This window comes from Medicago sativa, chromosome 4 (assembly GCF_051527215.1).
Source record: "Medicago sativa cultivar Bolivia chromosome 4, Bolivia_mono, whole genome shotgun sequence".
Taxonomy (NCBI): Eukaryota; Viridiplantae; Streptophyta; class Magnoliopsida; order Fabales; family Fabaceae; genus Medicago; species Medicago sativa.
Window position 1 is genome coordinate 53,125,463 of NC_140752.1, and position 13,083 is coordinate 53,138,545.

The following is a 13,083-nucleotide window of genomic DNA, read 5'->3' on the forward strand; positions in this document are numbered from 1 at the left end:
AATCTTTCAAAAATTTAGAAGTTTAAGCATAATTAAACAAATTTTAATTTAACAGGAACTAAAAACACTAATGGAAAATTTTGTAGGGACTAAAAAGTGTGATTTATTTTTATAAGGATTAAAAACAAAACTGTAGATATTTATAGAGACAAAAAACTTAATTAGCACCACAACGGCCAAACCATTGAGAGCCATTAATTGACACAATCTCGTGCCTTACCAAATTGTCCAAGCTTGGAAGACGATTTTTCAATAATCCTTAAGCAAAAAAGTTTTAAAAGATACACATGTTCATGAAGGAGTGTAATTGGCTTTCTATAAGTATATATGTAACTTGATGAAAGTTGCTAACTTTTTTGGTGGTGGCGGGGCTTTAACCCCGACTTTACATATATTATGCATTGTCCCTACCAAGTGAGCTAAACTCACGAGTGCAATAAAAGTTACTAACTAAAGGATTAAGGGTTTTGGCTCTCCGGTAAAAGATTTTTCACAATTAACCATGAAGAACGGATCATGAGAAAGAACACACGAGAAAGAGATAGACTGGAAATCAGAGGATTGAGATTTATGTTTTCATCATGGATCAAGGTACACCGTTTAAATGTCTTCAATATGTGAGAATCATATGTTCCAAAATCCTTATGATATAGTTTTCTTAAACGTAAACATAAATGTGAAAACTATAACTTATAGTATCTTACCCGTTACTACCCACTTTAACTCAATGAACAATAAACTCGTTTCCATCTTCACATTCCACCCCATGAAAGATACTAAAAATGCTTCTCCATCATCTCGATACCACACTTTTCCTCTTTGTAATGCATGACTGAGACCTTGGAGTGCGTTTATCACAAGATTTCAAATTCGAATTCTCCATGCCAATTTTTGTGGGTTAGTTCATACAAAATTTTGCTCCGACTTTAATTAATCTCATATATGTCGGTCATTGATCATAATTCTAAATTTATAATAAAATAAAATAATTAAGTCAATAAACATATAACTTTAATTCATAAAACTAAAAAAATTAGCAGCCAAAAAATAAATAAATAAAAATTAAATGGGGAATTAGTCACTTTAGTCCCTGAATAGGAAATGAGTAGTCACTTTAGTCCCTGAATGCAGAGAAATTGCAAAACAGTCCCTGAATGTAGATTCTGTTGGTCAATTTCAGGGACTAAAGTGACTAACGGAGTCTACATTCAGGGACTAAATTGACTAACGAAGTCTGCATTCAGGGACTAAATTGACTAACAGCGTCTGCATTCAGTGACTATTTTGCAATTTATCTGCATTCGAGACAAAAGTGACGACTCCTTTCCTATTCAAGGAATAAAGTGACTAATTCCCAAAATTAAATTCATCAAAATTCAAAAAGGAAATAAAATAGAATCCATCAAAAAAAGAAAAAACTCAAATTCTAAATCTAGAAAAAGCAAAAAAGATACCTACCTAAACCAAAGGGTTTATGTCCTTTATTGGACCAGCACACAATCAAATGAAACACTGACCCAAACCGACACGCTTCATCATATTCACTTCTCTTTATATTCTCATCTCTTTCATTTCCCTTTCATCTTTTACACTGACACACTAATCCATCACGATGTTACAGTTACTTTACACTGCGATTTTCGGCGAAATGCTTTTGATCCTAACCCTAGTTTTCAAAACCCCAGTTCGAAAATTGGTGATTGTTTCATTAGATCGAGTCAAAAGAGGTCGTGGACCAATCGTTGTTACTACAGTTGGTGCTACGTTGATTGTTGTGCTTTCTTCTAGTCTTTATAGTATGGCTAAGATCCAACAACGTACGGTTGAAGCTGGTGCTCTTAACCCTACTGATCAAGTTCTTATGTCTAAACATATGCTTGAAGCTTCTTTAATGGGTACTTTTCAATTTCACTCTATTTTTGGTTTTTTTTAATGATTATTATTGTTTGGTTTTGTTTGAAACTAACCCTTTCTCGTAAGGATTTGTAATTGTGTTGTTGAACTTGTTTGATTAAATGATTGATTAGATTATTTTATTTTATTTGAATTTCATGGCTTAAGGGTTTGTTGTGTATGAGTGAAGAGCTAATTTAGTTTTGAGAAAAAACTGCCACACCCTATTTTATATCTGACGAAAAATAAAAGCTAATATGAAGCACGGACACGTGTCGTGTCTGACACTGACACCACACGACACAAGACATGTAATTACACTGAATTATGCGATTTTCTCAAATTATTAGTGGTGTTGTCGTGTCTGTGTCATGTGTGATGTCCGTGTCCGTATATGTGCTTCATAGAAGCTAACTTATAACTGACGAGCTTATAGCAGAGAAATGACATAAAAAATGTGCATTTAATTAATTTTTTTTTTTCAATTAAGCTTGCATGGGTAAAATTGAGATAAAAAGTGATAAGCTATAAGCTTTAACCTATAGGCTACTTGAATTAGCTTATCAATAACCGTTATAAGCTCGTGTAAAAATGACAGTTACCAAACAATTCGTTTTTAATCATACGGGCTTATAAGCTATAAGTCATAAGTTCAAAATTATGTCTTACCAAACAGTGTCTTAGGAGAAAAAATAAACTATGACAATCGTCCCTACCTTCTTTAATGAGGTGAGGACAAGGACTAATTTGTCCATGGTTATTTTTCTCAAAGATTAAAACTTCAATAGTTGTTTTGATTTTATTTTATTTTAGACTAAGTTGAGTCTCGCAATTTTACTTAAGAGACTAAAATAGATATTCACTCTGTTTATTTTTGTTTTGATAAAACTCGATATGTTTTTCGTCTCTATTATTATGTCAAATTTTGTGTACCTATTTTTCAGTTCCTTCAAATAATAAATACATATTTAGCCTTTCAATAATGATTATAGTTAAAAGGGAAATTTCTTTGAAGGACTAATTAGCTTGATAATGTTGTTGGCTATGATTGATTTGATTTGTGGATCAAGTGGTTTTATGCATTTTTGTTATTATCCATTATAAAGAAAATGATGTATGTGATTGTGATCAACACATAAGATGAATTGAGAAAGACAGTGTTTTGTGCATTGGTAGTTAATGTTTATTTCCTTTGATATGAGGTCTATATAAGGTAGTAATGGACCTTTTCATTGAATGCTATTTGTTGTTTTACACTCCTCCTCTGACTTTTATGGCATTGGATAAACAATAATTCACTTGGTTGGTATCTGATTTAGCAGTTAACATCAAATGATTCTATTTTGTGGCTTGTTTCGAATTTTCATGTTTGTGGGTTATTGTGTTGGTCAGGAATGGTTGAGTGTGTCGTGGAGTGGGGATGTGACTGTGTGAATGTTTGACTTACGCTGGTGTTACTGAAATAACAGTCATCATTATTAGCTAAGCATGCCGCCAGCATATAATTGATTGCTTGAAATTTTTATGCTTGAGATGAGCAATATCTTTGCCTATGCCTATTCCATTAATCTTTTCTGATCTTATGTGATCATGGAGTGGATGTTTTATGGTTAATTGGCTATGTTTATAACAACCTTCAAACCTGTTAATAACTCTTTGGTTGAAGGGGTGTTTGATTCAAAAGTTTGCAGGGGAGGGAATACAAGGGGTAAAAATGGATGGATTTAGAAGGGAGGAAATATAATTTAGAATTTGTTGACTCAACTATCCTGATTTTTTCCCAAACTGCTATTATGTTTCTCATTCCTGACAGTCCGTCTTAACATTGCTGCCTTTAGCTTCTTTACTTTCATATTGTGCAAGTCTCAATATTAAAGTTTCTTCACGTCAGTCCAAGTCATACCAGTTAATGTTTTTGCAACTTATTTTCATCTACCTTGTTGAATATCACTTCTATTGTTTGTTGCTGATTTTGATATGATTTGATTGATTGATCACAACCTTTTAGATTATGAAGTTTTGAATTTTTTGAGTACCTTGCTATATAGTTTGGTTTCCCATTTTATTTATTTATTTCACAATACTGATATGTTTTATGTATTAATGAGTAGTTAGCGAAGTGACCTTGAGCTTTGTGGATTATATATATGAATACATTTTTGTAATGTATCTTAGACATGTTATCGTATCTTCATTCTTAAAAATTTCACATATGCGTTGTATTGCATTCTTAGACGTGCCGTAGGATGTTGATTTTTAAAAATTTCACGTGTCGTCTTGCATCTATATTATACTATGTATCTGGCCTTAGTTTATGTCATTACTGTTGTTAGTTTGATGTTCCTTTGTCTTAACCTTTTTATCAAAATTTTCCATCCTATAGATGTATTGGTCCTTGAATTTGATTTTTCACTTATAATAAAATGTGCAGGTTTTGTGCTGTTCCTCTCTCTAATGATTGATAGATTGCACCACTACATAAGAGAGCTTCGTTTACTCAGGAAGACCATGGAAGCTGTTAAGAAACAAACCCGAAGTTTTGAGGACGGTAAAAATGGAAGCACAGAGGAGCAAAAGGCATTGACGGAAGAAATTACCACATTGAAGTCTAAGGTTAAGAAGCTCGAATCTGAATGCGAGGCAAAAGGAACCAAGGAAAAGACATTGGAAACTGAAGTAGAGGCTCTTAAAAAGCAATCTGAGGGGTTCCTTATGGAATATGATCGCCTCTTGGAAGACAATCAGAATCTTCGGAGTCAGTTGGAGGCCATCGACCAGAGCTCTTCACATCTTGATAACAAAAAGAGTACATGAGGGTTAAAAATATCTATAGAGAAACAGTTTTCTTTGTTTCAAATGCTGTTTTAGTGTTACATGCTTCCTTAATGAGTTCACAGTTGTAAATTTTATGGTCTAAAAACAGCTATGTGGATTTTAGCAAACTTAAATGTTATTTAAGCAGCTAGCTATATATTATTATAAAGGAACAGCTTGTTATTGCCATAAGTTAATTTTGAATTTTCATAGTTTGGATGCAATTATGCATCAGTGTGTGAACTTGGAAAAACTGGAAGATTAACAAACATATTTGATATTAAAACTGCTCTTATTGATATCTGAGATAGATTGATGTGCATCGTGTTCTCTTACAGATTTCAAAGATGACTACATTTTTAATCTCAATTAGGGAACTTGGAGGCATAGCGTAAATAATTGTTGATTGTATATTTGAAATGAAATGAGGAACACGATGATATTTCCTCTTCACCCGGCATTCATGTTTTCCTTTGAAAAGAATAAATTTTTGTTAAGTTTGCTTTAGATGATGGTATTTAAGTGCCAACGAAATGAGGTCCATTCCTTGACACTTAATACCTTCATATAAACCAACCTAACAAGAATTTAATCTTTTCAAAGGAAAAACATGAATGCCGAGCGAAATGCTTGAGTCCTCGCCGTTTGGCAAGTTTGAATTACCCCATTTCAGAGGTAAGACAATTGTTGTAGTTGGAATGCACCTTACCCTAACTAATGACGATCTTCTGGAGGAATCAAGCTGTTGATGATATCTTCAGTTGATCTCAGCAACGTTACCCGCATATCGATCCACTGGAACATGATGTGCTCCCAAAACATGCTCGTCACGTTTTCGTCGTTCTTTAACTCCACCCAAGTGAATGATACCATCCCCTCGTCGAGCGTTGGACGTTTATACCAAACGTATTCCACCCTCCTTGTGTCTCTGGGGTTGACTCCTTGGTTGAATTCATTCAGTTGATCCTTGATACCTCTTAACGTTACATGAAGGCACCGAACCTTCAACCTCTGAGGTTCTCCGCCGTTGAATTCTGCATGAACGTCGATCCACCCCGCCGTTGCTTCAAATCTACACAATAAGAAATTAAGCACAATCAATGAAAAAATCATTCCAACATTTCATCAAACACTTGGAGTGCAAATTATACATAAACCCTAAAAATGATAACTACAACATAAACATGCAAACATCTAAATAATTAAGCAATATTACTCATTTGCATGTAACATTGTATCATATCTTGCAAAAAAAAAAAAATCAAAATTTAAACAAACCCTAAATCTAAAAAAATTCTCTAAAACTCAAAACTACAACATAAATATGCAAACATCTAAACATTTAAACAACAGAAGTCATTTACATGTAAACATTGTATGATTTTTTGCCAAAAACACCAAAATTTAAACAAACTCTAAATCCAAAAAATTTCTAATTTAAGAGAAAAAATTTAACATGTAAAAATAAAAGGTTAATGGTGTTTGATCATGAAAACTTACTTGTTATTGGAGTGTTGTTTGATTTGAACTTGAAGGAATTTTGGATTTGGGTGATTTGAGAGAGATTTTTGAGATTTTTTGAGATTTTAGATGAGAAATGAGGAAATGAGGTGCTCTGCCTTGTTTAAGATAGCACGTAGTGTGAGTTAACTAACGCTGCGCTAGTTAACTCACGGAACGTTAGTTAAGTGGCGCATTAATTAACACTTGCGCTAGTTAACTTGCGCAAGGGTATTTTTGGCATGGCTGCAGGGCGCGAGCAAAATGTGCAGGGTGAAGAGCATAATTCTATTTATGTTCCAAGTAGCCGGCTCAGTTGGTTACTAAGACTATGTACAATGGTTTACATATTCAACACCCTCCTTTTTCACGTTTTACACTCCACATCACCTTCTCTCTTCCATCTAATAATTCAACACCCATTCAACTTTTACTCACCACAATGGTTTTGTTTAATAAAATTCAACACCCTACCACACCACTTTATGTTTGTTGGAGGCTAAATAGAAAAATTAGAGGGAAAAAAAATCAATTTTTTTTATGTGTCCAAATCAAATGAATCAAGTCTCTATTTGTAGACAAAAAAAATGATAAATTTTGGTGAAAAAAATTTAAAAAATTGATTTACTATGAAATAATTGACCCCAAATAATATGGATGAGATAAAAATCTAAAAAATCACAGCAACCAATAAGATTTTGCCAAGTGTTTTACACGACTCCCACTCCCTCCTCATTCAACGTGTTGAATTTTTTCAACCCCAAACAATCCACCTCACTTTGAACACTCCATTCAACACTCCATTGCAACTATTCAAGTAAATAATTTTTTCAACTACCCCATTGTAACTAGTCTAAGAAGACATCAAAGGAAGTTAAAGTAGTAGGTCTGAAATTTTCAACTACCCCATTGTAACTAGTCTAAGAAGACATCAAAGGAAGTTAAAGTAGTAGGTCTGAAATTTGAATTTCAAAAACTAACATGATCACTAATTTACTAACATTTGTCTAAAATTAAACTTTGTTAGCCACGGCTTATGCTCAACGCTACTTAGAAGAACTGATACACCGTCATTTTATCCTCTTATCTTTAAATGTAACACGCGAGTTATGTAATGATCTCATCACTAAAATTTAGGTGAACATCACTACAAGAATTCCCCAATTTACTAACCAATACAAAATTGCATTACTGAGGGATTTAGGCCCTCAGTAATTACTGGCGGAATAAACCTTCAGTAACATCTAAAAAACCCTCAATAAAGTTACTTATGGAAAAATCCCACAATAATTCAGTGAGTTACATTACTGACGGATAAATCCGTCAGTATTTTCAATAAAGAATCTACGAATTATTACTGAGGGATATAATCCGCCAATAATGTAAACATACATGTCTTTGCTTTACTGAGGGATATAATCCGTCAGTAATAGTATAACAGAATTATATAATCCGCCAGTAATTCAAAAGATCCACCAGTAATGTTGTTATTTAAGAATCCGCCAGTAACGCTTCCAATCCGCCGGTAATTAAAGCAAACAATCCGTCAGTAATCAGCCGTATCCATCAATAATGGTCGGTTGCCATTAATAATCAAATCCGTCAGTATTGAAACCAAATCCGCCAGTAATGTAATCCAGTTTGATTTTTTTAGCCGATGTACTCCTTCTCAGTAGCTCTCATTCACAACAAACATCATCTCTCTAAAACAATTCTCTACCATCTTACTAAATTTCTTCAATATTTTTCCACACAAATTTTTTTCTCATCAAGGTTAAGACTTATATTTTTTTATTGATGTTAGATGTATTGAATTTATTTTCTTAATTATTTTAATATTGATCATTTTAAATTCTTATATAGTTGATATTCTATACATTTAGCTGTTTATTGGTGGTGTTAATGGGAGCAATTCTTAAAGTGGGACTGTAATTGACACAAGGTTAGTAGTCAAATTAAAATTGTACAATTTATTTTGTTTAATAATTATAATTTTTTAGTATATATATTTGATTTAGGAAAAAATATTTTAGTGTTATTATTGTGATTTTTTTAAGAAGGGTTATCACTGTAACTTGACTTTAAAAATGACATTTTGTAAAATTTTATTTTATAATTTATCGACTCTTTCAATTTGTATGTGTGTGAATTTATTTTAAAATTTTTAACAATTTCGAAAATAAATTAAAAAAAGTAGTAACTAACATTTTTAATAATTGTAATTTTTTAGTATATATATTTAATTTAGGAAAAAATATTTTAGTGTTATTATTGTGATTTTTTTAAAAAAGTGTTATCACTGTAACTTGACTCTAAAAAAGACATTTTGTAAAATTTTATTTTATAATTTATTCACTCCTTCAATTTGAATATGTGTGAATTTATTTTAAAAATTAAAACTTTTTAGTAATTGAAACAATTTCAAAAATAAATTAAAAAAAGTAGAAATTAAAACTTTTTAGTGATCTTTATTTTATATTGACCACATTATATGCATTACAGGTATGGGTGATCGTAGTTGGATGTATGATAGAAGTTAATGAGCTTTTTAAGTTAGGTGTTGAACTTTTTATCTGTACCGTAAAATTTAAGCCTGTTGTCATAAATGAAGGGGGAATTAGATGCCCGTGTGTAGTTTGTGATTGTAGGCGCATTCGCAGTGAAGACGAAATTAGGTTGCATTTATATAGTAAAGGTTTCAGACCTAACTATTGGATTTGGACAAGTCATGGTGAATCGTCATTTGTGGCACCTCCGATAGTTAATGTAGGTGTCCAAGAGAGTCATGCAGTAGGTTCATCAAGTAGTACCCGACATGTTCAATTTGAAATGATGGATAATATGACAGTGGATGCTCTAGGAGTTAATGCTGGATTAGATGCTGAATATGATGAGGTGCAGGATGATGTCGAGGTAGATGAACCCCCAAATGAAGAGGCCCAGAAATTTTATAATATTTTGAAAGAAACAAATAAACCGTTGTTCCTAGGGTCTCCTCATTCAAAGTTATCAATGTGTGCAAGACTTATAGCCCAAAAGTCTCAATTTCATGTTCCTGAACAAGCTTTAGATGTGACGACCAAAATGATGTTGGATTCAACACCCATAACTGATGGCTTGCCAAAAAGTTTTTATGAAGCGAAGCAGTTAGTGTCGAAGTTAGGACTTGGTGTGAAGAGAATTGATTGTTGTGTTAAAGGTTGCATGTTGTTCTACGACAACGAATTTGGTGTAAAAGATGGACATCTGGTCGAATGTAAATTTTGTCAGGAACCGAGGTATAAAGGAAGCAAACACTCTAGATCAAGCAGGGGAAAACCCGTTCCAAGAAAGGTGTTTGTTTTACTTACCTATTATACCAAGACTACAGAGGATGTATGCATCAATGCAATCTGCATAGAAAATGACTTGGCATTCTCAAAACTACGAAAGAAGAAATAATTCAGGTGAGCTACGACATCCTTCTGATGGTCTGGCATGGAAGCATTTTGATCAGAAACATCCCAATTTTGCCTTAGAGCCACGCAATGTAAGACTGGGTCTATGCTTTGATGGATTTACACCACACATTCAAGGTTCGAGTAAACCTTATTCATGTTGGCCTATAATTGTGATGGGATAAAACCGCAAGTGCACGATTTACCGATGTAGTAATAAAAAGATATCGTTTCGACAGGGAGTTATGAATTCAATTAACTTTAACAATGATTAGATTGAAAGTTTAAAAGGTAGAAAGTTGTATTTTTGTTTAATTAAAAGAAAATAACAATAATAAAATAAAAGAGCCTTGGGATTATTGGTTCATCATAACAACGAATCCGTCACAAACAAACCCTAAACTTCTAACTTTATATTTGATCTACTTTCTAAAGACAAGTTTCTCTTTAGCGTATCAAAGTTCTCTCGAAGTCAGTGAGTGTGTTCCTTTAACAATCAAGCCTATTCTCATGGTTGATTGTTATTAGAATCCTTGAAGAACGAAACTTTATGTGTCTCAAGGTTTGCTAGACTATTCTCATGTTTCGCAATCCTTGTCTAATTTCACTTGTTCCAATATCAAAGTTCCGCGTCCGCTTTATGAATTGATATTTGAGATGATGAATTAACAATTACAAAACCCTCCGCGTTCGCTTCTTAGCTCGGTAATTGTTAATTCATTATAAAAACTGTGAAATTAGATTAGAAAGTAGATTGATATAAAATTAGGGTTTATGGTTTGGTTTGGTTAGGATTACGTCATTAGACTTATCCAACAATCCAAAGACAAGAAGAGTCTACTCACTAACGTTCATTGTAGACATAGAGAAGAAGAAGAAGAAGAAGAAGAAGAAGAAGAAGAAGAAGAAGAAGAAGAAGAAGAAGAAGAAGAAGAAAATAAAATAAAGAAAATAAAGATGAACTTTTATTCAAAGAAACAATTGTCACTTATTATTTCAGAGAACAAAAGATGAATGTTAATGATAGATGGCTTCTCTATTTATAGTCTTATTGTCGACTTAAAACCTAAGCAACTATTCAGTAGAATGTTCTACAAGAAACCACGGGCTTTTCGGTCAAAACAAGCAGTTAATTCATGAAGCAAAAGCAGCAAAAGATGGCCTGGGAGGTGGCACTGCCCGTGCCAATGTTGGCACTGCCCGTGCCAAGCTTCTGACTTTGGGGAATAATATTTTCATCTTCAATCTTCGCATTTTTCACCCGAATCAGCTCCTAATCCTCTTTCTTTTGCTCCAAGGCTCAATCTATCAAATATTCGTTCCTGAAATATAATAATATGCAATTGAAGTAAAATAGCTCAAAAAGGAAATAATACTTAAATAAAATAAACTTAAATCTAAATAAAACGAAACTAAATATTATATAAAAAACAATAATTATTGACTCATCAAACTCCCCCGCACTTGAATCTTTGCTTGTCCTCAAGCAAAAGGCATCAATCATAGCAGCACAAAGAAGATTTAATCATATGACAATTCAATCAAAAACTTATGTCTCCTTTAAGGCTTTATTTCAATGTACACTAATCACAACTTCAAGTATTCCTTGTGAACCTATTCAACCCAACAACAAGTCTCAAGTGAGGGTGTGTGTGTAGTCCAACCCTTTTCTTGCTCCTGTATAAGACAGATATTATGAGGAACATGTTCTAACCTTAACACTAAAGTAACCGAGAAAAGTCATTTCTTCATTTCATATAAGAGAGGTGATAATTAGTTAAATTTAATTCAACAATTTAATTACTTGGGGGCTTACAGGTTGCTTAGGGGCTATCATTCTCATAGGAAGTCAGCGAGGGGGTATCCTTTCCTCCATGTGTTGGTGATATTGCTTCCGCCCCATTTTAACACATTATAACACATTATAGCACATTATTCCCCACACAAACTTATATTACTTTTACTCTGAAGACTTTTAAGGGTCTAAGTTACCATTAAAGTTAGAACGTGTTCCTTAAAATACCTACTCATACACTTGCTTAAAGATTGCAACTAAGTGCTTTTCTCATTGGAGAATTTTCACAATAAAACATGATGTGGGTATAGCAAGAACACTTAAAACACAAGAACTCATTTTCATGTACAAGAAATAACCAATTTAGAAGAGACAACAAAAAATTTATGTCATAATCATGCCTTTCGCAATAAAAACAAAACAAAAGAATAAAGTTCAAGGGAGTTTGGAACACTACGACTCAAGACACTTTATTAGGCTCCCTCTACACTTAGGAGAAGCATTGTCCTCAATGATTCAAAACAAGAAAAATAAAAGAAAAGAGAAGAAGAAGAAGAAGTAGAAGGAGTAGAAGAAGGAGAAGAAGAAGAGGGAAGAGTAGAGGAAGAGGAAACCTCACAATTTTATTGAGGTCCATATGGTGGACCTTGGAGGTGAAGGTGTTGCATCATATTTCGGAGCATTTGATTGTTTTCTTCATTTATTCGATTGCTCCTTTGGACATTTTTTTCTCAGCCCGGCCATTTCAACACCTTGTCTTTGTTGCTCGGTGCGTATTCTTTGAACTTCGGTTTGCATCCATGCCCACCGTTCATCATTATAGCTTCCACCGGCTTCTTCTTCATGGTGCAAGTGTACACGTACATCCTCTTCATCACCACCATCATCACCATCATCTTGTACCTGTGGATTAGTACCAACATAAAGCAAATTTTCCACCTCCTCCGGATTAGTAATGTCCGGATTAGGTAGAATAATCAAACAATTAGCTCTAATAATTCTCCATTCATATTGGTAATTGTGAGTGGACCCATGTGTTATAAGGAAGGACAAAGTAGTGAGAGTTTATAAGTTTAGATAACAGTTCCCCTCTATCCTATTGATCCCTTGATTCACACTCATCCCAAACTTCCTAGCAATAAAAGTGATGATTCCACCTACCATTATATGACCCTTATCATCCGGTTTCTTTTTAGCAATTGAAACAAGATAATCAAGCAAATAATAGCAAATGTTAATATGATGGTTATAAAGCATAGCCCACAACATAAATAGTTCATCAGTCCTCATCATCCCTACCTCTTTCCTACTCCATATGGTGCAAGTCAATGTGTTCAACAATCTAACCATAATATCTCTAATACCTATTGTAATCATAGTATTACTATTAGGGTACCTGCAAGCAAATATAGGTCTAGAGACAAGAGTTTTATACCTATTCCTTTATTTGGTATCTTTGAATTTGATGTTATGGTTCATGACTGTTGATTTCTTCCTCCCTGCATCATCATCTGAGCCAACATTCTTCTTTCCTAATTTTTTTTCATAGGCACGGGCCGTGCCTAGTCTCTGGTCATAGGCACAATTTTTTTTTAATAATTTTTTTTCTTTTTTTTTTCAATTTTTTTCTCTTTGCATCATCTT

General features: G+C 33.4%; 1 protein-coding gene across 1 annotated transcript; it reads left to right on the forward strand.

Moving 5' to 3' along the window:
- The first annotated feature begins 1,581 nt into the window (after positions 1 to 1,581).
- On the forward strand, positions 1,582 to 4,993 carry LOC146929796 (uncharacterized). The gene is made up of 2 exons (XM_085701541.1): positions 1,582 to 1,895; positions 4,325 to 4,993. Exons 1-2 carry the CDS (start codon positions 1,613 to 1,615, stop codon positions 4,705 to 4,707), a joined length of 666 nt encoding a protein of 221 aa, XP_085557667.1. The 5' UTR covers positions 1,582 to 1,612; the 3' UTR covers positions 4,708 to 4,993.
- Positions 4,994 to 13,083: the final 8,090 nt, after the last annotated feature.